This window comes from Python bivittatus, unplaced genomic scaffold, assembly GCF_059951505.1.
Source record: "Python bivittatus isolate LINGU-HERP-01145 unplaced genomic scaffold, Pbiv_v1 ctg000240_np1212, whole genome shotgun sequence".
Taxonomy (NCBI): Eukaryota; Metazoa; Chordata; class Lepidosauria; order Squamata; family Pythonidae; genus Python; species Python bivittatus.
This window is the reverse complement of record NW_028277051.1, coordinates 1,247,593-1,273,280: the sequence shown is the minus strand read 5'-3', so window position 1 is coordinate 1,273,280 and position 25,688 is coordinate 1,247,593. Positions and strand designations below refer to the sequence as shown.

Genomic DNA, 25,688 nt, shown 5'->3' with positions numbered 1-25,688 from the left:
ATGAATTCAATCTGGGTAGCCGCCCATCTCACACACACACGACTCCGGCCCGTCACAACAGTGAAAAACAGCAAAAAACAATTTTAAGGAAATTGCAAAGGAAAAGCAAGTAAACACAAAACCATGTTGGGTTTTGGATCGATTATGTGCCACCGAGTCACTTTCGACTCCTGGCGACCACCACAGATAGATAAAACCATGTTAAAAACCATTAAATCCACAAAATCAGCCACCGGGGTACAAAACGTTCACAGCATTCAATATAACCGGTGAACAGGCTGGATCCCCAAGCCCAGTGACAATTTTTTTTTTAGCAAACAGGGTCCCACACTTGAAAAAGTTTGAAAGCCCCTATTTTACGTGGCAGTCCTTAACACACTGGAGACAGCTCTCACATCTTCCTATGGCAGTGTCTCTCAGCCTCGGCGACTTGAAGACGTGTGGACTTCAACTCCCAGAATTCCCCAGCCAGCAGGGCTGGCTGGGGAATTCTGGGAGTTGAAGTCCACACGTCTTCAAGTCGCCGAGGTTGAGAGACATTGGTGTACGGTCTTCTCCAGATGTGACATGCCCACTGCCTCCACCTGTCACTCCTAAGAGTTTCCTTTCATCTGGATTGTTCTCTGCTGGACACGCTCCGGCTCATCGGTGATCTTCCTAAACTACGATGGCCAGAACCGGACTCAGTATTCTAGGCCTGGCCTGACCAAGCCAGCATAGAGCGGCGGAGTGATGGCTCTCGATCTGGACGTGACACGTCTGCAGCTGCAGCCGAGGACTGCGGGGTTTTTCAGCTGCATCGCTGCTTGGCTGGCGCTCAGCTTGGATAAACAAAGCCAATGCGTTTTGCTGGGAAACGAATGTTTGGATCCTCTCTGCTCGAAGTCCCAGTTCGCTTCGTTGGCCTCTCTTTCGGCCCTTCCAGCCAGCCGCTAAATTTATCCGGGATGAAGCCGTTGGATACGGCAGGATTTCTGCCAGTTAGAATTAAGGGGAAGGGGGTGACTCAGCACCTCAGCTGCCCTTCCAGACTCACAAGGAAACGGGGTTGGCGTTTCGAGAAATCCGGCACAAAAGCTAACCTGGTGCGTAGTTGTCGAGATGGGAAATGTTTGGAGTTTGCGATCATCCAGGTTTGGCAATGTCGTATGGGCTCTCGAACCCTGTAAAACGAAAATAGAGGCTAGCCTCCGTTTGGAGATGTCTGTTTTGTAGAAAATAGGTTAAAAGTACTACTTGAAGTGAGGAAGGTAAATAGCATACAGATGTTTTCAGGGACAGAAGTGGGGCGCGAGGGTTCTGGCTGGGACCAGCCGGGGCAGGGGCTGTCATTTGTCCCCCACTGCCAGGCCCCTTGCAAATCCGGTGTGGGAGGGTGCCCTGTGAAGCGTCTGGATTCTCTTCCCCCCGCAGGTCCAGAACATCAGCCTTGCCGAAGGCGAGACCATCACTGTGGAGACGCTCGGAGGCATTGAGCCGGTTCCCCTGGCCAACGAGTCCTTCCTGATGCGTGGACAGGTGATCCGTGGCCCCACCAACCAGGTGGTGGTCCGGTTCCAGAGCCCCTCTCCTGCCAACCCGGGAACCTTCCACTTCCGCTTTGAAGGTGAGAGTCCCACGGGGATGCGGTCAAGGCAGCGGCGGCAGAACAGCCGAAGGGGTGATTTGGGGCGCGTCGAGGAGGGCTGGGGGGTCACCCTCTGCAAAGGAAGAGGGATCTGTTAGCCCTGTGAGGTAGTCCAGCCAAGAAGCACAACCAGGAGTGCTAGCTCTAACTTTATTGCGGGGTAACATTAACAGAACCTTGCAAGATGGGAAGTATTTCTCCCCTCTTCTCTTTTATACTCCGTAAAACCAGGGAGGGTCCCTTCTGAAACGCTCCCCACGCCTCCCCCTCTCCTTCTGTGGGCTGAGAAATCTTTTCCACGACAGTTGTCCGGTCTGTGGCTCTCCCTCCTGTCTCCCAAGGTCATCCCCACGTACATTACAGCAGTGTTTCTCAACCTTGGCAACTTTACCATGTGTGGACTTCAACTCCCAGAATTCCCCAGCCAGCAAGAATTCTGGGAGTTGAAGTCCACACATGGTAAAGTTGCCAAGGTTGAGAAACACTGCATTACAGGATCAGAATGGAGGCAAAACTTGATTTAATGGAATGGCAGTAAATGATGAAAAGTGCCTGTAGGCTAAGTAGTGTTCTCTTCTATCAAAGCAGGGGTTACAACTTTTTTGGGGGTGGCCCCGGTGTGTGTGAAGAGGAGAAGCTGCCTCCTCCTGAGTCAGGATAGTGGTTTACGAGGCCCAGCACCGTGCACGCTCCTTGAGAAGGAGGTGGAAATGGTTGCTCAGCCCTGAGATGGTCAAAAGCATGAGAAAGAGCGTCCGGACTGCCTCGCCTTGATCTTGTGGTCCCTCCAAAGGGGGCATTGAAGCTTTGGGGCAGGCTTTCACGCTTCTGTTAACTGGCCTTGCCACAATCCAGGAGCATTCCTGGCCCCCTTGCTGGGCCAATTCCATGACTTGGCCTACCTCACAGAGCTCATAGTAGCTCTCAGCCACCCCGAGAGGACCTTGGCCTCCCATAGTTTTCACTGGGCCCACCACAAGTCCAAGCAGAGTCTTCTTCATGCAGCTCTGATCTGCTGACCGTGGTGAATACGGTCAGAGAAAGGCGGCAGGGGCGCTTAGCAAATGCTTCAATGCGCAGGCGGGACCCCAAATGTCCCTTGTCCTGCCCACACAGCCAGTTTGGGGGTGGGGGGGTGCCACGGTGCCAGGATTTTCCCTTGCAGCTGCAGAGCAATTAACTAATTGGGAGCTTGCTAATCGCTGCTGGAGCTAATCGCTGATGCTGCCAGGTTAAAGCGGGCACCACCGAAGAAGCGCTTAATGGGGAGGTAATTGGTCCCAGCAATTAACAGAATTTGCACAGAGCCCGGGGGGGGGGGGGGGGGGGAGGACAGCTGTCACTATACCTGCCTTCTGATAGCATTGCCAGAGCTCCCTTGCCATCCCATCCCAAGGACAGAGAGCCCCCCACAACTACCCCAGTCCATGCAAAGCGACATTTCAGGTGCTTAGAACAGCCTTGTAAGGTAATTCGTTCCCCGCAGCATTCCCCACAGCGTGGCTAGTCCCAAAGGCTGGGTTCACCCAACATTTTTAACTCTGAACTTCAGCTCAGAAACTGGGCGCAGAAGCCCTGGGCATAGGTCCTCTTCAGAGGCTCTTCCTGGCCAGAGCGGGGCCTGTAAAAATCCTGAATTGGAGCCTGGGGGCTGTGAGGGGCTGGGGGGCAAAGCAAACCCAGAGAAACTCCTCCCAAGGCGGAGCTCCGCTCTTCTGCAAACAGCTGCCTCAGTCCCTGTGGGACCTCAGGGTGGGTGGGTGGGTGGTCCCTCCAAAGAAGACGCGCCGTGACTTGGCTAACAGCAGGCCGAGCCCAGCCCCGGCTGGGATGCCAGCTGCAGTCCCACCTTGGCTGATGGCTGCAGCAGGCTCTGGCCGGGGCCACCTTTGAGACAACCTGGAGCAGCCACTGAACCGGGGCAAAGCGGGAGTGATAATGATGTCCACCGGCTGGCTTCTGGCTCGACGCAGAGGGTTGGCTGTTCCTTGCAAAGCCCTTGCTGTGCTGGACAAAGAGCGACTCCCTCTTGCTGGGGTCACTTGCAGTCTGTTCTGTCCCGTCCAGACCCTCGTGGCCTCCGGGGCTGGACCACGCCTCCGTGGCCTCGCTGGCCCAGCCAGGCTTGCAGGAAGGGGGAAGACGACCTGCGGCACCTTCCCAGCAACTTTGTGTGGACGTGAGATGGGGGGGAGGCGCCCTGCAAGTGAGCCCCCCGGGGCTCAATCTTTCCTCCCCACAGCCACCGATGGGGAGCGGAAGGAGCAAATCCGCTGCAGGACGGAGCCTCCGGTTTTCCCCTTTGCTGGCCATTGTTGGCCTGTGTGCAGTGCGTGCAACGCGCATTTAAAAGGGGCAGGATTTGGTTGCTCAGCCGCCTCTGCCATTTTGAAGCCGGGGACCATTGCTGCGGACACCCCTGCCGGCTGTCTGGAAGGATCCCGTGGGCAATGGTGTCGATGGCCCTGAGAGGACCGGAAGGGTGCGCTCCCCCCATCTAGGTCCCGTCAGTGTCACCGCTAGCATTTTGGTCCCATGCCCAGCCCTGAATCCTGATGGCAAAGATCCAGAAACCCACTTCTTCTAGGGCACTCCAGGCTGGCTCCCCCCCTTCTCTTCCCCAAACAGAGAAAGTTGAGAGAGGCCAAATGTGGCTGAATCCAGGGAGGGCATCTCAAGGAGGGGGCACACCCCAGCCTCTTTCATGGCCACAGGCATCATTCCCCCCCCCCCAGGTTTGGCAGCCTCCCCACCCGGCCAGTCACACCTCCTGCTGCCCCCTCCAGAAGCCAGGAGGGGCGTGGGTCAAGGACCCAGGTGGCCCCCTGCCCGCTCCATCAGAGACCCAGTTGAAGTGGCAAAGCCTTGAATGATACTGAGCGACTATTGCATGAACTGCTATATTATTTTATATTCGTTGGTTTTTTCCCTGTGTATTTTGGGGGCCTTATACTGCTTGGTGATGTGCGGCCCAGCGTCTCAGTGGATTGGGGTAGTTTCCCAAATAAACGAATGGTTAAAAAGGACAGAAAGCACTGAGAAGGAATAAGGGGGCGATTTTCTCAGTTAAGGGTTGAGAGAGGAGTCCCTGAAGGATCTGTGACGGGGCCGGTGCTCTTTAACATGCTCGTCCTCAGTCTGGACTTGAGACTTGACAAGGCCGCCCGTCTTTCCTGGGGCAAACCCCAGAAATGGCTGAGAAACGCTCCCGGAGCCCCTCTTTAGACAGGGTGGAAGGTCGGTCAGCCCAGAAATGCTGTTCTTTTAAGGAAGCGAGAAAGGACGGGCGGGGAGGATGCGTTGGGGTCTGAGCGTCTGTGGGTAAGCAGGAAAGATCTCGGGGTCACAGCGGAGGGAACGGGTTGAAAATAAAGCTGCCAGCGTGGTAATGCTCTTATGGAGATTTATGACAGCGCCACCTCGGAATACCGCAACGTCCAGCTGAGAAAGGAGATTGCAGAAGTGGGTGACCCAAATGGCCAGAGGGAAGGGTCAGGATTCTGGATGGATGGATGGATGGATGGACAGACGGATGGACGGATGGAGATCCTTCCCATTTTCCTTCAGGAAGGTGTTGGAGTCTCTGATCATTTGGGTTGAGAGAGACAGAGAGGAAGAGAGACACATATTATATTATGATATGATATGATATGATATGATATATGATTAATGGATGTGCATATCTACCTGTCTATACCAGTGTTTCTCAACCTTGGCCGCTTTCAGAGGCTGGCTGGGGAATTCTGGGAGTTGAAGTCCACTCATCTTAAAGCGGCCAAGGCTGAGAAACACTGGTCTCTACATGCATGCCCGCAGGGTATATCAAGCGTGCCTGGCATGAAAGAAAATGGATTGGGAGAACTTTTTCTCCTCTCCAGATAGGACCAGGGGCCATTCAGTGACGTGACTGGAAGGAGATGTGGGGTGGGGTCTTTCTTCACACAAGCTGTGATCACCCCAACCGTTGGTGGGCTTTAGCATGGGATTGGGTCAATGCATCGGAGACCCGCTGTTCTCTGGGGAGGGGGGAGCAGCAGAAGTCTAAAAGCCATCTGCAGGGAAGGGCAGGAGAGAGGGACGGGTTCATCTCCTGCCTGCAAGCGGGATCTCAGGCTGGCCGTGCAGGGAGCAGCAACTTTCGGGGGGGCCTGATCCACCAAGGCTGCGCCTGTGTTAGCAAAACACAGTTCTTTGGTCACCTCGCATGCAGCCCTCCCCGCATCAAAGCCTGTTGTGGCTCGTGTGATCGCCTGGTTCACCCTACACGTAAAGAGCGTGGCTAAGTTCACGCAACCCAGCTACCCACCTTGGACAAGCGTATTGTGCAAGGCCAGGCTCCCCAACCTGGGGCCCTCCAGACAGGATGGATTAAAAAACCCATCCTCCCCAGCCAGCAGCCTAGAGGATACCGGATAGGGCTGTCTTTTGAGTAGAGACGGTCAAGCTCTCCCTTCTGCAGATGATCCATGCGTGTTTCTTAACCGCGGCCACCGCTACCAGCTTCTTTGGGGTGGGGGGGCTATTATTGCCAGAAGCAGAGTGCTACGGCAGCCACCAGCGAGCAAGACCAATGGCAAGGCAGAATCCGAGGGCCCGCCGTGGTTGTTAAGGCAACGCTGGCGAGCCCCTGCAAGAGCCCCCAGGAGAGGGGCAGAAATCATATTAGCTGGGATTTCAGCTGCAAATGGGAAAATAGCAGGAAGCCCGCGGAGGAGACGTTGCAGGCTGCCAACGGTTCACTTTGCAGGCAGCAACTGCAAAGGGGAAGCCTCGTTTGCAGGCAGGAGGCTCTGGGTTCAACCCTTGGCCTCTCCAACTGGGGCTGGGGAAGCTGCTGCTGCCAGCCTGGGCAAATGGCCCGAGTGCCCACTTCTGACGTGGCAGCGAGTGATGGGGAAGAGCTCAGTCGCCCGGGCCAGTGGGGAGGGGGTTGTTTTGGCTGTTGACCCCCGTGCTTGGGACTGACGCAAAGCCGCCCGCGCTGGGCTTTCCTCTGTCCCCAGCCTATTTGCTCAGCTGCGCCTTCCCTGCGCGCCCTGCCTACGGGGACGTCTCCGTCACCAGCACCCATCCGGGTGGCCAGGCCTGCTTCTCATGCGTCGTCGGCTACCAGCTGGCGGGGAAGCCCTGTCTGGCTTGCCTCAACGCCACCCACCCCTTTTGGAGCAGCCAGGAGCCGGCCTGCATCGGTGAGTGAGCCGGGGATGGGGAGCCACGCCTGCCCTGGACCCCAACTCGCTTTGCCCGTCCCCTGAGCGCCCACTCTCGTTGCAGCGGCGTGCGGCGGGGTGATCCAGAACGCCACCACCGGGCGCATCGTGTCGCCGGGGTTTCCGGCCAATTACAGCAACAACCTGACCTGCCACTGGGTGCTGGAGGCCCCCCCCGGGCAGCGCCTCCACCTGCATTTCGAGAAGGTCTCCTTGGCTGAAGATGATGACAGGTGGGCCCTCGGAGGACCCAGAGAGCGAGGGACGCGGAAGCTGCGGGGGGGGTGTGACCTTTTCTGTTGAGGACTTGTTGCCCCCCCAGAAAAAGGATATTTTGCCATGGCCTTGGCTGCTTCCCCACCACCCGTTTTATCCCCACCACAGCCCTTTGAGGTAGGCTGAGCTGAAGGAGAGCACACCTACCGAAGAACGCTCCTCTGGGGCAGTGTTTCTCAACCTTGGCGGCTTTCGGGCATGGACGTGAACTCCCAGAATGGCTGGGGAATTCTGGGAGTTGACGTCCATGCCCCTGAAAGCCGCCAAGGTTGAGAAACACTCCCCTAGGGCAATGGCTGTGCAAGACTGAAGGATGGGAGGTCCCTGGTCAAGAGCCCCCATGGTTCCTCTTCTGCAGGGGGCTGTATCTTCCCCCCGGAGGCAGCCTTCATCCTGCTCAAACTGGTCCTCCCAGCACCCCAAGTTGGGGGGGGAATGGGGGTGCATGAGAAAATCAAGACGGCACCCACCACCAAATAATCAACTCTGCCATTTTTTTTTTAACCTGCATCGCAATGCACATAAGCTGTGGCCCTCATCTTGACATTTTGGCCCCCCCGCATCCTGAAATCCTCGTGAGTCTCAGGGAGAAAACCCGTCCCTCTTCCTTGCAGGCTAATAATCCGGAATGGGAACAACATCGAGGCGCCCCCCGTGTACGACTCGTACGAAGTCGAATATCTGCCCATCGAGGGGCTGGTCAGCACCACCCGTGGCTTCTTTGTTGAGCTTTCCACCGATAGCGGCGGGGTGGCTGCCGGCGTGGCGCTGCGCTATGAGGGTAAGTGGCCAAGGATGGGGGCAGAGGCCCCACCCACCGCATTCCCTGAGCTCCCAGTCCCTTTGGAGGACCCTGACCTACCATTTCCAGCATTTGCTGTGCTGGCTGTGGCTGATGGGAGTTGCAGTCCAGCAGTCACCCGAGGGCCAGCCCTGCCGAAAGAGAGGGGCCGAGCCTTCCTTTGCGCCCGCTCTGCCCTTTGCAGCCTTCAAGCCCGGCCACTGCTACGAGCCGTTTGTCAAGTATGGGAACTTCACCACCAGCAACGGGAGCTACAAAGTGGGCACCACCGTGGAGTTTGCCTGTGAGCCCGGCTACACCCTGGAGCAGGGCTCTGTCATCATCGAGTGCGTGGACCCTGCCAACCCCCAGTGGAACGAGACAGAGCCAGCCTGCCGAGGTGAGTGCTGGGGAAGAATGGGGCTGGGGGGTTGCAAACCATCACTGCTCTCAGCCCCTTCCTGCAACATGGGACGATGTGGCTCGCCTGCATCGGTCCTGCTTGTCCTCTGGGGCGGCTGCCCTCCCAGCCAGATTTTCCCCAGCCGTTCCATAAGCAAACAATACCTAATTCCTGGAGAGGGGAGGCCCCCACCCGAGTCTTTCTGCTCATTTCTACAATGGTATGTAGGAAAGACCTTGGGAGATGGGGCAAAGAGATGCTGCCTAGGGAACAGTCAGATAAGAGGGAGCGTAGCCCACAGCTGCATAATGGGCGGAGAAAGAGGCTCAGGAGGGACCCTCGCTAGTTTCTCAGGCTGTGAAGGCAACGGATGTAATGGTATGTGGGAAAGGCCTTGGGAGACAAGGGGAAGAGATGCTGCCTAAGGAAGGCTCAGATAAGAGGGAGTTGAACCCGCAGCTGCATAGTGGGCAGGGCAAGAAGCTCAGGAGAGACCTTCCCTCAGTTCTCAGGCTGTAAAGGGGACAGCAGGAGAATTGTACTTTCAGATTTGCAAGATTCTGTTAATGTAGCCTTACCATAAAGTAGAATGAGCTCATCTGGTTGCGTTTCCTGCCTGGTCCACCTGGCAAGGCTGATATTTCTTCTTTATTGGGACCAATGCCCCACTGATCTTTTTCTCACATATGTCCCCAACAGCGGTGTGCAGCGGGGAGATCACGGATGCAGCTGGCGTGGTTTTGTCTCCCAACTGGCCAGAGCCTTATGGAAAAGGGCAAGACTGCATCTGGGGGCTCCACGTGGAAGAGGACAAGCGCATCATGCTGGACATACACGTGTGAGTGGCCTGCCTCTCTCTTACTAGACGATACATCCTTTCTCACACAGGCCAAGCCCTCCTTAAGGCAGGTAAACCAATAGAATTGCAACCCACAGGTGTCCGTGGGGTGGAGGGGGTCAAAAAGCAAGGGCGGCCGTTGCAGCCATGCAACGTACGTGTGTTGCAATGCATGTAACGAAGGGGTGGGGCTGGATTGCACAGCCACAACAGCCGTCTTGACTGTTTTGACCTCCCAGCGGCCCCTGTTGCAACCGAATGGAAGAACAAAAAGCAGGATAAGCCTTTAATCATATCAGTGAAGGGATTAACTTATCCATTTCATAATTTAAAAAAAGCAACGCATGTTGGAGAACTACGTGTGAGAAAGGAAAGATGGAGAACAGTTTAAACCAGTGTTTCTCAACCTGGGCCACTGGAAGAGGTGTGGACTTCCACTCCCAGAATTCCCCAGCCAGCATAGCTCTTCCAGTGGCCCAGGTTGAGAAACATTGGCCTAAACTGTTGTGGGAAAGACACTTTTTTAATAAGTACTCAATTAAAAAAAACTTTGTCAGTCTTCAAAATGTCGCATTTCGTAGAACGAAAGGACCACCGAGTTGGAAGGGGTCCTTGTGGGCGTTGGCTCCAACCCGTTGTTCTGGGCAGGAAGCTGAATTAGAGCCCTTCACCCCAGGGGTCACTGGTGCCCCGGTCCAACCGCTGACCACTGGGAAGGGTTTCTTCCCTAAGCTCCCACTGGATTCTCCCTTCCTAGAGCTTGCGGTTATTCCGGGTCCTGGAAGGAAAAAGAATGGGGCTTGATCCCCTCCTGAAGACATCTTGCCCTCGTGTCCCCCGCGGCCTTTTCTCAAGGCCAAACTTGCCAGCCCCCACGATCCAAAAGCAGAAAGGAGAATCGTTAGAACTCCCAGATGTTGTGCACAGAGGTCCACATCTGGCAGGTGTGACAAGAAGGGAGGCGGATCTGGGAAGCCCTCGAGCCCTGGCTGATTTGCAGGGAACATTTGCCACCTCTTGGCCAGGGGGGTCCTGTAGACATAGGAGGGGGCAGCCTGAAGCAGGGAAAAACTGAAGCCAGGGTCCGGCATCTCCCCCCCCCCGCAACGGGGGGGGGATACCTCGGATTTCACAGCGAAGAAATGCATTTAGCTGCCGTTGAACGTGCATTTTTCTGGAACCGACGCACGGTCTGAAATTTGTCATTCCTCCAACTTCGCCTGTCATTATTGACACGAAACTAAACGGCAGGGTCTGAGTGAAAGTTGTTTACAAAAGCATGAGTCAGAAACGCACGCGTGTCGGGAGCCATGCGCAGCCAAGCAGGCCCGCGCGTTTGAGCACCAGCCTTCCCCCCCCCCCGATCCAAACTGACAAACTGAATTTGCCTTCTCCCGAACGTGAGAAAAGGGGGGAGAGTGAGCTTGACAGCGTTTGACGAAATGAGAAAACAAGAGGCACCGAGACTGACAGATTCACCCATCCTTTGCGGGGCGAGAGAGGTGTTCCCGTTGGCTTCCTTCTGCTCTCCCTGACAGATCCCCCCTCGGGATCCGGCAGCCGGGAAGAGGCGAAACAGGGACTCCAGCTGATGCCTCCCATGGCCCACCCGGGCAGGGGGCCGCGTCAGGAGAGCCAGACCCCCGGTCTCGGCCTCTTGGTCGTCGGGATGGAGGGGGAGAGATCCTGGGCTGGCCTTCGGGGAGCCGAGCTTTCTGGATCCCCCTTTCGATGAAGACAAGATGAAGAGTGTGCCAGCCTTAGATGGCAGCGCCTGGCTGTCCTTGGGTGATTTCAGGGGTGTCCACAGAGTGTGGTCAAGAAGGCAAGCTGGCGGCCACGACGGTGCAGTCGGAGCTCCTCCTGTGTTTGTGTGTGTTGCAGTCACGAGCTTCGATCACCCCATTGTGGCCCTCAGCTTGACTTCTTTTGACCACGCCCCATGGACACCCTTGGCTGATTTCTAAGCGCATCAGAAATAGGATGGGAGACCACTAGGAAATCCGGACCTGGAGGCTAGGCTGAGAATACAATTTGTCGCCAAGCAAATTACACAGACCTGTCCGTGTAGTCGCTGGGAGCCCTGCTTGACCTGGAGACGGGACAGGCCTGCAGCTCTCAGCAGCGGTGGTCTCTGGAGGGCCCCGCCCTTCCGTGAATTGTCGGGTTGCCCCCTGCTGACAGAGCCCCGTCCCCGCAACCCCCCCCCCCACTTGTCCTTAAAGGCTGCGCCTCGGCAGAGGGGACACGCTCACCTTCTACGACGGGGACGACCTGACGGCCCGCATCCTGGGCCAGTACTCCGGCTTCCACCGGCGCTTCCAGCTGTACACGTCCATGGCCGACGTCACCATCCAGTTCCAGTCGGATCCCGGCAGCGGCGCCGTGGGCTACCGGCACGGCTTCATCGTCCACTTTGCCGGTAAGCACAGAAGCTGCTTTGCGGTGAGCTTCCGACCCGCGGGGGGCGCGATTCCCAGAAATCCCCACCCGGGGCGGGATGCCCAAGGCATTGCTTTCCGGCCCCCCGCCCCACATCTCGTCCGGGGGCGGGGGAAGAGGGGGCACCCCAAACGGTGCAGGGGCTGAAGCGGCTCCCTGTAAGGAAGGGGGGCAAACCTGGGGGGCTCAGCTTAGGAAGAAAGCCGGGGTGGGTGGGGGGTCCCTCCCTGCCTCCTCTCTTCCTCTGGGAACCCCGCAGGGGTGGGAGATCCAAGGGGGAGAAAGGAAGGCCTTCTCCCCCCAGGACACGGTGAACCAACAGGGTTCAACGCCACAGGACGGCAGCCGGAGGCAGAGGAATGGAGGTGACCGACGGCTGCCGAGGGGGCCTTTCTGAGTGGGTCGGGTTGCCCAAATTGGGCTCAAAACTGAACCCACCGAAGGGATCCGTACTCTTCGTTCAAGGCAGTCGAACCAATCAGTTAAATACGGCCCCAGGAATTGTTATTTCAGTATTCGGGGTTCATTAGCCATTCTGATTGGCAGTGAAGAAAAAAAATGACACTGCCGTGAAATGCAGCGAGCAGGAAGTGGAAGGAGAGACCCCAACGGCCCTCTCGCTTCTAAACGGACGGCTAGATGTTGCCTCCAGCGTCAGGGGCAGTCTACCTTTTGAGACACAACGCAGCTGGAGAGAGCTCGCGGCGCCTCTCTCCTCCTCGCAGGCCTCCCGTTGCCTCTCGTAGGCGCGGGATGCAGGGCAGAGGGGCTCACCTCCCCCCTTAATGGCTGCCAAGGAGCCCCTGCTCAGCCGCGTCCCTTGCCAGCCTCCCGCGCGCCTTTCGGTCTTCTTCCCCGGCAGAGGTGCCCCGTAACGACACCTGCCCGGAGCTCCCTGAAATCCCCAACGGCTGGAAGACCACCTCCCACCCGGAGCTGATCCACGGGGCCGTGGTTACCTACCACTGCTATCCCGGGTATGAGCTGGTGGGCACAGAGCTGCTGATGTGCCACTGGGACCTGATGTGGAGCGGGGACCTGCCGTCCTGCCAGAGAGGTGAGAGGCCGATACAGGGCTGGGAGGAGGGCCCTGCGTGCCCGGCGTCTGTGCCCATCGGGGAGGGGAGGGGAGGGAAGCCTCTGCAAACCGCAGGCGCATCTGGGAGCAGATTGAGGCTTTCTCTCCAGATGAAAATCAGAGCTGCTCCCTTTTTCCAAGAGAAAATTTTCCATCATGAGTAATTTTTGTACATATGATGGAAACAGGTTTTTAATTTACTTTAAGATTGTTCGCTGCCCAGAGTCACTTGCTGAGATCAGCAGCCATACCAGTTGAATAAATAAATAAACACAGGTGAAGCGTTGGTCACATGGCTGTGGCCCCCATCTTGACTTTTTTGACCCCTGGCCTTCTGGATGCCCCTGCTGGAGGGAAGGTCCTTCTGGGTGCCCCACGCCATCAGCTGCATGGGGGAATTGTGATGGGGCCTGAGCCACGTGTGTGTGTGTGTGTGTGTGTGTGTGTGTGTGTGGTGGGGAACACACAGCTGATTGTTCTCACACCTCCTCTGTTGTTTAACATCCTATACAACGAAGTGAAGCATACTTAAAAAGACTTTAAAATGCACTGGATTTGGGGGGGACACACCGCCTTGTTTCTAACCTGCCCGTGATTTCCCAGGAAAAAGGTCCCACGTTTTAAAATAGCAATAGGGGATGCTGAGCCAGCCCCTTCTCCTCTCAGATCAATCACGCTTGACGTTGATTGACAGCTGCTCTCCAGGAATTCAGAGTGGAGGCGTTCCCAGTCTCCCTGGCCTGCCCAGGAGCTAAACCTGGCTCAAATTCTCCATGCATAAGAAGGAAGCGGTAGGACTCTGGTGGGCAGAGGGAATAGCAGATGCAGCCAGGCGGTGGCCAAATTTCCTAAAAGCCACCCAATTTGGAAACCCAACCGTGGCTGTGTCCTGGGTGTGTCAAGAGCTCCCCCTGCTGGCCGACGAGAGGACCGTTGCTAAGTCTGGAAGGGCAGGAGGAGGCTTTTGGAAAGCGGCGCTCTCCTCCGCACCCAGATTTCCAGCCAGCAAAATTGGGCGCGTATATTTTTAACGTAAGACGGGATACGGCCAGCAAAGTCCCGACGACGGCCACAACAGCGCAATCAACGTTTTGCCTGTTTCCTCTCGGGTCGCGTGGGGCGCTTCCGTCGCACTGTGGACTTTGCTGACCTCCCTGCGGACAGCCCTGATTTCAGGGCAAGCGATGCTATACCGAGTGCAGAAAAGGAATAAGGAATAGCAAACGAAGGGAAAAGGAAATATAAACAGCAGGGTTTCATGTCTGCTGTTTATCGGTGAAGTGGCTTTGGAGCCAGGTGGCTGCTTTGTGCTAGCCCTGGGGAGCTCTTCAGAGCTGGCCCGGAAGCCGGCTTGGCCACTGACGTTGCATCTCTAGACACTGCCTGCAGCGTCAGGCCCGCACCCTCACGGGCCGCCGTATGGTTGACCTTCCTCCGTGCACCCCAGGGTGACTGAGAGAAGGCAAAACGCACCGGGCCGAAAATGTAACGGAATAAGATTTGGAACAGTGGACGGGCTGGATCCACTGTTGCCCTCTAGGGTGGGTAAACTCTCCAAGTTAAGAAGAGGGGGACCGTAGCAAATAAGTTGCCTGTGTGGGGCCAATTACGTTGGGCAAGCTGGGCATTTGCAGAATGAACGAGGAAGAAAGGAACTTGAGGCTTGCCGACTCTGCTGAGCGCCCATCACAGGGCGCCAGTGACCGGGTGGACTTCAAGGACCCCGGCATCCTGGCCAAGGACCTGATAAGAAACCCCAGTAAGAGAAAGTCAGTATCCTGCGTGGTGCAACTGATGCTTCCCAGAATTATCTGAGAGGCCATAGAAACGCATGAACATCCGAACAGTCTGTAGAGGGAGAAGAGGGGACCCGGTGGCCGTTGGCGACTGAGAGCCCCCTGCTCCTCTGAACGCAGGCGGGATAGAAAAGGCTGTGGGGTCAGTGGCCACGTTGGCTTTCAGACCTGGCCCAAAGGAGCCGGCAGCACGGCTAGGGAAGCGTCTGCAGGCATGCACTGTCGTGCAGCCTGACCCTAAAGCCATTCCTTTCACCAGTGTAAAAAGAGCAGCTAACGCCCTGCGCTGTCCCTCTCCACCCCTTGCTGTTCTCGCTTCCACCACATTCAGTCCCCGCATCGTCCGTTGCTCTCGGGTCGTCCAGCTTCCGTCCCCCTCTTTCGGGGAAACTCCTTAGCTCCAGCCAGCCACCTCTTCCCCTTCCTCTCCCTCCGTCCACTCTGCCTTCAGACACTGGTTGTGTCCTTCACTCTCTTTCGGTGACACATTTCTTACTCCTCTCCCTTCCACGCTCATCCGGGGCACATCCATTTTTGGCCTTTTCTCGTCTTGTTTTATCCCAACCCCACTGCCTCCAGCTCGCTTTGATCTTTCTCCTTTCATACCCAACTCTTCTTTCCACGTAACAAAACTCACTCTGATAGAGAACCGTTTTCACTTCTTCTGCCCCACATTCAGTCCTGCCCGCCAGCCACGTGCTATCCGCTTATTCTTCTATAGCATTTTCTCATCTTAAAACACCTCCAATCCTTTTCGCTTCTTTAGCAGACATTCCGTCAAGGTACACAAATTCATCTGCTTGCTCAATTTTGTCACCATTTATGGGTGACTTGCAATCATTTGTTCCACTTTCCCTGTCAAGCACCACTGCCTTAATCTTTAATACATTTGTTTTCAGATCCATATGCTTTTTGTATCCTATAATCTAATCCACCTAACTGCAGATCTTTTGAGTTTTCGGCCAGCAACGCGGCACCCTCTGCAGATAAAAGTACGTGTACATTTACGTCCTCTGATATTCGGGGAGGTTGGGGGGGGCGGAGGGTTGGAGCCCAGAGAAGTGCATTCTCAACAGTCACCCCTCTCTTTGGCATTTTATAAAATGGTAAAAACGGACCTCTTCAGGGTGTTCGGATCTGCTTGGCAATAGCAGCGGTGTTTATTAATGCTTTTTATTAATAGTATTTATTGATTGAATGGTTTGGTGCCTGAAAATAGGCAACACGCAAACGTTTGCAAAGAACCAAGTCGTCGTCCCCACAAGTCCTCATACCTAGATCCACAAATATACTAAAAACCCGGGGACATCGCTCCTGCTTGCCTTTCTCCCTGTTCAGCATCGAACCTTTCATTAAGCAGGCCATTTGTTCCTACATGCACTTTACTTCCACCGTGTACTGCTTATGTCACGTCAGCACCCAGCCTTCAAGGCCGCATCTATGCAAAATATTCCCTAATTGAAGCCCATTCATGCGCTTTTTCTGAAACCACAAATGTACAATAAACTTTTTCTCGCACACATGCATTTTCCAGTGACCTGCAGAAGAGCGAAATCTGGTCTGCGCACCTGTTAGCATAAAGCCTCCAGGTACTTCCCCGATGTTGTTCATTGTAGCCCATTGAACCCTTCCACTCAGAAATTAGCCGAGCTCTTTCCAAGCGCATTTAACAAACAAATCCCCCTGTAGCTTTTGCATTAACTCTTGCGCCCTTTCCCTCCGTCTGGTGGAACAGTAACACTGTTCTTCCAATCATCTGGCACAGATGCAGCCTTCAGGCGCAAATTAAACAATGCGCACAGTGATTCCACATGCAGATCACATCCATAAATTAACATTTCTTCAGTTACACAGGTACTCCTGCAGCCATGCCACTTTTCAACATCCTCAGAGCGTTTATTACTTCCTTTTCATCCTTTTGGACTGTAACTTTAGTAGCATTTGTTTCAGTTCTGGTCTTCAACTTCCCTCGATCGTTCCCATACAAATTTATAAGATCCTCCTTCCAGCATTCCCTCACTTCTGTTTCATTGCCCCAAATCCTTTTCCCACTTCTATTTTTAATTCCACTCCCTCTGCCCTTTTCACCCACTTTGCTTCACCCACAACTTTAAAATGTCCATCAAAACCCCTCTATGTGTTCTAATCTTGACTGTTCCTTGCTCTGACTACGCTCTTTGCAACAGTCTTTTTCTCTTTCTCACACATGGTGCAAAATCTTTATTTTTGCAGAAATCTTCTGCACGTGCACTTTTTCTCATCTGTGGCCTCTTCCCCTTCAGTTCCACCAGGCGTCCTTTTCCCGTCAGCGCAACGCCACACCCTTGTGTGGTCCTCGGTCACGTCATGCTCTCCAACACCTCTTCTTCTCACCGCTCTCCATCCGTTCTGCTGGAGAATTAATCCATCACATACTTTCTCATACAGGACTTACTTTTCTTTCAGTCCCTCTGCTTTCGCTCATGTTTTTCCTTTCCTCTCAGGTCAGTTTTTTCCCAAGATTTATTCTTCACAGTATCAAATAATGGTCTGTCCCCCATTCACAACTTCTCTTCACCTTTCTGTCCTCCATTAATTCTCTCAGTCTTTCATCAGAAACGTCACATCAACCATACTTTATACATTTGTATTAATTCATTTGCCATATGAATGCATGAACAGATGTACGCTCAAACCACATATTTACTTATTTATTTATCTCAGTTTGGACACTGCCCAATTCCAACTGGCTCTGGATGACTCACAAGCAGTATGTCGGGTTCAGCCCAAAGAACCCCATGAGCCAGTACGGGTCTAGTTCGGTAGCTTTTATTAGCTTCCACCCACAAGACAGAATCTCGCCAGACTGAATCTAAACTTCCCAAGCCAGCAAGCAAACACCGCGAATTCCTTAGGGTGGTGCCAGCCTCTTCCTCTTAACCTTCCCACGCTCCTGCTGGGGACTAAGGAAATGCTTATCTCCCCGAGCGCGGCCTTCACCAAACCCTTCCATCACACAGTATCATAAAAACCAGTATAGACCCAAACAAGATGGCACCTGGACACAGTACGCAAACTGAAAATTAAAAGAACAAGGTCCCCCAAGGGCCCCCATCCGTCTCAGCCCAAGGCCTGGGAGAAGAGCCGGGTCTCAAGGCTTTGCGGAACGCCATCAGGGTGGGAACCACCCGGACCTCATTCCAGAGGGCGGGCGCTGCGGCAGAGAAGGCCTGCTTCTGGATCCCAAGGATGGCACTGTTCAACTGAAGGGGCCCAGAGCACGCCAACCCTGGTAGATACCACAGGAGATAGGTAGCCCCTCAACCGGCTCCTACACCATGTAGGGTTTATAAGTCATAACCGGCACCTTGAATTGCACCCAGAAGCCTCCTGGGAGCCAGTGCAGCTTGCAAAGTAGGGGTGTCACGTGGGCACACCGAAGCGTGCCCATCACTGCCCACACCACCACATTCTGGACCCACTGAAGCTTCCAAGTCGTTTTCAAGAGCGTCCCCATGTACAGTGCATTGGAGTAGTCAAGCCATGAGGTGACCAGGCAATGGGTAACTGTCTGAAGGCCGTCTTGATCCAAGGAAGGGTGCCATTGGTGCAACAGGGGGAGCTGAGTGAAGTCCCCCTTGGCCACAGCTGCTACCTGCCGTTTGAGCTGCGCATCCAAGAGGAACCCCAGATCACGCACTGTTCCTCAGTTGGAGAGTGCTACCCCATCCAAGAGCGTAGATGAAAAATCCTCGGATCTGGGGGACGGAATAGATGTGTGGACTTCAACTCCCAGAATTCCCCAACCAGAACCTCAACAGCCTCACTTGGCTGGCCTGGAGTAGAAAGATAGAATTGGATATCGTCAGCATATTGATGATACTGAACCCTAAACTGGTGGATGACCTCATCCATTGTTTATGTGTAGTCAGTGTTTCTCAACCTTGGCAACTTTAAGAGGTGTGGACTTCAACTCCCAGAATTCCCCAGCCAGCCATGCTGGCTGGGGAATTCTGGGAGTTGAAGTCCACACCTCTTAAAGTTGCCAAGGTTGAGAAACACAGATGTAGATGTTGAAAAGGGGGGAAAGAGAGTAGAACCCCACAGCACCCCACACAGGAGGGGCCAAGGGCGTGATCTCTCCCCCCCAACCAATACCCACCCCAGAGGAAGGAAGAGCCCGACCCTGCAGCGTGGACTCAACCACAGGTCCCCTCTGTGGCTGCCTTCACAACCCAGGGGGGCTGAGCGCAATAAACAGGTGGCCAAACTTACCGAGCAGAGACCCCCGCCCGCCTCAGGCCGCACCGACTCAAACCCCTCTCAGGCCGCAGCACCAGACTGACCCCCGGGGCCTCGGCCGCACCTGCCCAGAGTCCAGCTAGAGTCCATCTCGGAGCAGAACAGAAAGAGACGCTAATCAGGGTTCTCGTGCATCTTTGGGTCTCGTTGGCCCAAACGCTTTTTCTGTACATCTGCATCTTGTTCTCGCCCATCCAAAAAGAATATGTTTTCCCCTGGACCCCCTTCCAAATGTTGTACAGTTCTTCCCCAAACTCACCTTTGGTTCTTCCATTATTGCCCTTTGCTGGAGCATAACGGGCAACTGTCGCCAACCTCTGGATCCCTACGTTTATACACAGCCACAGGAACCAGATGACCCCAGTTCACACCTTCTTTTTTTTAGTAGTAGTTTACTGAGATTTTAAGATTACAAAGTTAAAACTTAGAAATGAAAAAGAAAATTGAAAATACAAATTATAAAGAAAAGGAAAAGAAAAAGTGAGATAAAGAAAAGACAGACATGAAAAATAGATAGCTTCCAATCTATCTCCGGTCTTAAGAATAATAAGAGTGTCATAAGTGCTAGTTTTTAATGCATTAAGTAGGAATAATTCTTTGTCAAAACACATCCCATTACATTTATAATCTAGTCTGCAAATCCCCATGGAAGCTTCGCCCTGCCTGCATTTTGCAAATAGTCCATCAATGGTTTCCATTCTTTAAGGTAATAATTATTTGAATTTTCTTTTAATAAACAAGTCAGTTTATCATTTTCTGCCATTTCCATCAGTTTTAACAACCATTCTTGTATTGTTGGTAGTGTCTGGGTTTTCCAAAATTGTGCATACAGAAGTCTTGCTGCGCCCAATTCACACCTTCTGACCCACATTTTGGCCCTTCCATTCATAACGAAACCCCCACCTTCACTTTTCTGTGTGCATTCCTCAGTTCCACTTCACAAGATCAGGCTATCTTCATTGAGATCTATTGCATCTTCCTCCTTTCTTGGTTTCAGACACACACATCTATTTTTTTTCTTTCTTCTTTCATTCATTAATTCCTGCTCTTTGCTGTTTGCCCCTCTTACTTTCCAGCTCGCCATCTTCTGTTAGCCACGGCCATCGCTGGATGGGCTCGTAGAAATGCATAGCGTGAAACACGGCAGTGTGCAATAAAACAGTGCCCAGGCGGAGGCATGCCACAGGCGTTTCTCAAAAATGCCCAGGGGGGAAAAAATACCTTGGTGCTAAAAATAAATGCTGGGCAGTCCCCCAGAGCCCCTTGGAGGTCTTGCACCGAACAAGAAAACTCTGCTCTACAGTTTGTTTTGGTGCTCAGGCAGTGGTCCTGTTGGAGAAGCGAGCAACTTAAATTCATTTTCGCTGTATCCTCAACATCGTTTTGCGCTGCTCTTCGATTCGGGCATTGGAGCCGAGGGGAGAAGAGGCTGGTCAGTTGCTACTGTATAGTATTCCCGTATCCCCATTTTTGCTACCCATCTGTACACTTTCGGTACCGGTTAAGTCTTCCAGAGAGGGAGTGTGTGGAATTAGCGCAAGAACTTTAAGTCCGCTCGCAAACAAACCGCTGCTTTTGTAGAGTCACGTGACCCGTCCTGGTGCGCTGGGATGCTCCAGCTGTGCCCTTCAGAGGTGCGGGCAGGGGTGTCTGCAGAGTGTGGTCGGAAAAGTCAAGATGGCAGCCACAATGGTGTGATGGAAACTCCATCCATTTTTAATAATAACAATAATGATTTATTGAATTCATATGCTGCCCTACGCTCAACAACTCTGGGCAGCTTACAGTCATTAAAACATTTAAAAACAAAGAACAGTAGCGAAGACACAGGCACACGCGCAAAAACCAGCACACGGCAGAAGAGCGACGATGGCAAAGAAAATAAACCCAGAAAGAAGAGAGCGGGAAGGAAGGAAGGAAGGAAGGAAGGAAGGAAGGAAGGAAGGAAGGAAGGAAGGAAGGAAGGAAGGAAGGAAGGAGTGCCAGTCGCCCGCCCCAAATGTGAGCTGCACATAAAGAACAGGCAGGGCTTTGATCGCACCGTTGGGGCCACCATCTTGACTCTCTGACCATACCCCGTGGACACCCCTGCGTGGGGGGATTCCACTTCCAGGCTTCCAATACTCCATGCCAAGTCCTGGCATCTTCTCTGGTTCTGCTACCCAACGACCTGGGACGAAGTGGAGATCCGAGGCAGCATTTTGGCTTCTGGAATAGGTGGCCAGCCACGGAGGGGCACCACGCTGGATGGGATGAGTTGTCCCTGGACGTGGGCCTCCCATCATTTCAACCTATAATGCAGCCTCTACAGAGCATGAAAAGGAGCACAGACGCTGTCTTGGGCGGGGGACCTGCCCTCTTCAGTGGGCATCCTCGGGATCTGAGTGCGGCCCCCCTCCCGTCTTGCTCGTGGGCACCTGGTGGCCACTGTGGAACTGGATCGGATGAGCCCTTGGTCTTGTGGAGCATCCTTGCTCTTTCCTTCACCTTTATTGCCAAAGAACTGAATTCCTGTCGAACATAGAAATAAATGTCCCTCCCTCCCTTCCTTCCGTCTTTTCTTCCTTCCTTCCTTCCTAAACACATTTCTGTGGCCACCCATCTCACTGCACGTGACTCTGGGGGGCGTGCAACCAACAATTCAAACCACGTCACAACTATTAAAACACTTTAAAAAATAAATAAATAACAAGATTGGGGAGGTGGGGTGTGTGCACGTGTGCACGTGCAGCATTTTAAATTTCCTGTGCAAAAAGCTGAGGATAGATGCTCCCGATTAGGCAGAGGCCTGCCTCTCTGCCCTGGGGTCTCTCCCTGCCTACCCCGTCCGTCTTTCTCTCCCCCCAGTGACCACTTGTCCAGACCCCGGGGACGTGGACCACAGCCGGCGGCTGGTCTCTGCCAACAAATTCCCCGTCGGCTCCACCATCCAGTTCCTCTGCGACAAAGGCTACGTCCTGGCGGGGAGTGGGGAGATCGTCTGCCATGACCGACAGGCTGGGGGGCCGAAGTGGAGCGACCGCCTCCCCAAATGCATCCGTAAGCCACGCAGAGCGGCCACATCCAGGGCGTTCTGCCCTGGAGAAACACGTGGGCAGCAGCCGTGGTCTTCTGCATGCGCGAGGACCGAGGCTCTCGAGAGCCCAGGACTCAGGAATAGCCACTCATTTACTCGAAGGGTCATTTTCTAATGCTGAAGCTGCTCCTCCCATGGCAGGCTGCAGATCTAAGAATAAGTGAGCAAGCTCAGTGACAGAACAGAAAGGAAGGGCAGGTGGGCAGGAAGTGGGCTCACCTCCTGGCATTCTGCTTCTTCCAGACGAGGTCTACGAACCCTGCCGCAATCCGGGCGGACCCGAGCATGGCGCTCAGCACCCCGAAAAGCGGCTGTACCAGCCCGGGGCCACCCTGCGTTTCTCCTGTGCCGCCGGCTACCTGCTGCTGGGCGACACCGTCCTCCGCTGCCTGCCTGGGCACCCCTCGCACTGGAGCGGCCCTCCCCCGCTCTGCAAAGCCGGTCAGTCCCAGGGCTCCCCGGGGATCTGGGCCCAGTGTCAGCTACCCATGGAAGGGGGGGACATGCGGCCACCTCCAGAGTCCTCTGCACAGTGGACAGACCCCACGTATTGTAAGGGGGGGTCTTCAGCTGCATGAGTCTGCCGAACCCGTGCCAGCATCTGAGTTCCTGCTGGTGAAGAAGGAACCAGCATCTGGAGGCTTTTGAAAGGAAGCTGGTCAGTCGCTTTCCCCAAAGCTGATTTTCCTGCACATTGTAGAGCAGTGCTTCTCAACCTTGGCCCCTTTAAGATGGGTGGACTTCAACTCCCAGAATTCCCCAGCCAGCAAGGCTGGCTGGGGAATTCTGGGAGTTGAAGTCCACCCATCTTAAAGTTCTGAGGTTGAGAAACCCTGGTCTAGGGTATTGAGGGACAGCTGTTGCCGGCAGATTTCTGGGCAGTGAGAATTGCTTTGGGAACAGCTCCCGGGTTTTCCAGCATTAAAACCTTCCCTTCCTACCAGTTTGCAACCCCCCCAATGCTGCCTCCTGCTTCTCTTCCAGCCTCCAGCGATGAGTTTTATGCCAACCCCAACCTGGACGGTAAGCCTGGGAGGATCTGAAAGACTGCCTTTGCCCACGCCGCTGCCTAGAGGGGGCCAGCCTCGCTCTGCCCAGGGGCGCCTGCGGGGTTGCGTGGGTGCAATCGAACTCTGCCTGCCTGGGTGTACGTCATCATGGCTGCCCCCTTGCCTTTCCCGACCACTCTGCGGACACCCCTGCTGGCGCCCCACACGCCGACCCCTTCGGCTGAGCTCCTGGGTGCTGCTCTCCCCCTCCCTCCGGCACGGCAGGTGCCCCCCGAACTGAGCCTCCCCTCGCTCCCTTTTCCGGCAGCGGTGGCCCAGGTGGTGCCAGGCAGGGACCCGTCGCAAGGATCCAGCGTGGCCTTCGCCGTCTTCCTGCCGGTGGCTGCTGTCGGGCTTCTCCTGGGCACCATGTACCTGTGCGTCTCCAGGTGAGCTGCGGCGCTGGGCGGGACAGCCGGGCAGGGCAGCCCCCTGCGTGTTGTGACCCCGGTCTCTCTCCCTCTTCTCTGGCTGGTCAGTCATCAGGGGAAGCCGGCGATGGCAGCGCCCCTCTCAACGTCACAGCCCTACAGCCATATCACGGGCGACACAGCCTTCAACAATCCCACCTACGAGACCGGAGTAAGTGGCCACCCCTTCCTTTCCCAGCTGCGCCAGATGGTGGGGCAGGAGGGCCACCTCTCCTCCTCAGCCTGGTGGTGACAGATTACAACCTCCATCAGCCCCAGCTGCCAGGCTCAGCAGAGCTGGCTGGGAAGATGCTCAGGGCTACCCTTTTCCCTCTAAAACGTTTCTCAAAAGGTGGATCGCGTTCCCATCCTTACCGGTCCTTAATTTATTTGCATCCCGCCTCCTCCAGTGATTCTTTTAGCTTCCCGAAGGGACGGGAAGGACTTGAAACCCTCCGAAACCTTCAAGGCCCTCTCTGTGTAGCCACCGTAGTGCAGAGGCTGTCTAGAAGGTGCCACGGGGGCCCTCTCTTCTCTCCACGGTTGCCTCCAATTTGGTGGCACCAGCCAGTGCCACTGCTGGGGGAGATGTAGTTCCCCCTCTGGGGCAGGAAACACTCAGAGGCAGCAGCTACTTTTTAGGAGAAACAGAGACCCCTGGAAACCTCGGCCACTTTAAGCTGTATGGACTTAACCCTGGAAAGAGGCTGAGCTTCCCAGAGTCCGACCCAGGATCAAAGGACGGGGACCAGGGAGCAAGGATGAGGCCCTGGGGAGCAAGCAGAGAGGCTGCCAGCTGGGCAGGGAATCCAGGCGTGGATCCGTGGATCCCTGGGCCAAACTAGTCACACGGTAGCGCCCAGAGACAGCCGCCCACCAGCATCCTCTTGCCCAAGCTGCTTGCAGCCACGCTGAGCGTTTTCAAAAGGGGATCGTTGATCAGCAGCGCTCTGGGAGGAAAAAAGCCCCAAGGATGCTTACCACGAAACAGGCTGGAAGTGAAGCTGGGAGTGAGGAATTTGGCCTGCGGAAGGCTGGCTTTAAGGACAAGACCAGGCTTGGGGAGAGCACATTTCTGCAAAGCATGCAGAGGAGACGTGCCTCCTTCTCTAGGGCAGGGTTTCTCAACCTTGGCCACTTTAAGCTGTATGGACTTCAACTCCCAGAATTCCCCAGCCAGCATGGCTGGCTGGGGAATTCTGGGAGTTGAAGTCCATACAGCTTAAAGTGGCCAAGGTTGAGAATCACTGCTCTTGGGATTAACAGTGGGGATTTGGTGCCCAGGAATCCCCCGGCCAAGGAATAAGATGTATTGCTCACAAAGGGCAGTTTTCAGTCTTTGGCATGCTCCTGCCCCCTTGGTGGGGGGGCCTGCGGGGAGCCACAGAAGGCCACACCAAGCTGGGAAGACATGTAGTCTGCTTTGGTCCCTTGGGGGCTGGTGGGGGGGTGGGGCAGGGAGCCCTCGGAGGCAAGCGTCCAAGGGCCCAACCCTCTGCAGGCTTTTTTCTCTGCAGGAGATGCCGGCGTATGAAGTCTCCATCTAGGGCGGACGCCGCCCTCAAGGGGGGAGCCGGAGGGGCGGGCCCCACCCCCTGAATCCCTGCTGCTCTCTGGTGACCTTCCCTTCCACGGCTGACCCCCTGCACTGAGAAGACCTGTAAATACCTCCCAGGCTCTCCGCGTGGCAGACCATGGGGGCATCCCCCTCCCCCTCCCCCTCCCCCTAGGACTCCCCTCCTCTGGGCCCCAGTGCCACCACCACATCAGCCCCAAGCCCTTTCTCAGCCGGGCAGTTCTCGTGTCCCACTGCCCCGCCCTCCCACCTCCTTCCTGGGATGCTCCCCACACCTTCCCTCGAGGCCTCTCTAGAAATGCCCCCCCCCGTGCAAAACCACGCCTGGCTGGAGACCCCTCCAGGGCAGACCTCAGCAACCGCAGCTGGATCCCCAAACTTTCCAAGCCCGGGACCAGACCTCCAACAACCTGCCCTAACTGAGGCTTCCCAGGACCTCCCGCAAACCGGGCGCTTCGCCATCCGAATTCTGGGCGGACGGATTCTGCCTTCCACGGGGCCGTCGCCGGGTCACTGAAAGCAAAACGTGAGCCTGGGTTTGCCTGCCTGGGGGGGAAATCAGGCAGAATGGCAGAAATATCTCCCTCGCTATTTTGTTAAAGAAGGCTGACGGCGTTTCTCAGACTTCAGAGTCAATCATGAACTGTATCTCCGGGAACAGATGCACCTTCCACGGATCCACGAAGCTAAGCAGGCTTGGACCTGGTTAATGCATGGATAGGAGACCACTGGGAAATTCCAACTTGGACCGGGTTAGTAAATGGATAGGAAGTCACCAGGAATTCCCCGGCTGGGGGCTAGACTGAGAAATCCAGGGAAATTCCCCGAGGAAGGCAACGGCAAAC

General features: G+C 55.0%; 1 protein-coding gene across 1 annotated transcript; it reads left to right on the top strand.

Moving 5' to 3' along the window:
* Window positions 1–1,413: 1,413 nt before the first annotated feature.
* On the top strand, window positions 1,414–25,444 carry SEZ6 (seizure related 6 homolog). Its single transcript, XM_088138713.1, has 14 exons — window positions 1,414–1,606; window positions 6,631–6,816; window positions 6,902–7,070; window positions 7,728–7,894; window positions 8,100–8,294; window positions 8,997–9,135; window positions 11,361–11,557; window positions 12,440–12,634; window positions 21,580–21,771; window positions 22,052–22,249; window positions 22,793–22,831; window positions 23,126–23,246; window positions 23,337–23,439; window positions 24,769–25,444. Exons 1-14 carry the CDS (start codon window positions 1,507–1,509, stop codon window positions 24,799–24,801), a joined length of 2,034 nt encoding a protein of 677 aa, XP_087994839.1. The 5' UTR covers window positions 1,414–1,506; the 3' UTR covers window positions 24,802–25,444.
* Window positions 25,445–25,688: the final 244 nt, after the last annotated feature.

Excerpts from the sequence above, each read along its gene's own strand:
- SEZ6 (XM_088138713.1), top strand. The coding sequence starts at position 1,507 with ATGCGTGGACAGGTGATCCGTGGCCCCACCAACCAGGTGGTGGTCCGG. Across the intron at positions 7,895-8,099 it reads CGTGGCGCTGCGCTATGAGG|CCTTCAAGCCCGGCCACTGC; the intron begins GTAAGTGGCCAA and ends TGCCCTTTGCAG. Across the intron at positions 11,558-12,439 it reads CTTCATCGTCCACTTTGCCG|AGGTGCCCCGTAACGACACC; the intron begins GTAAGCACAGAA and ends CTTCCCCGGCAG.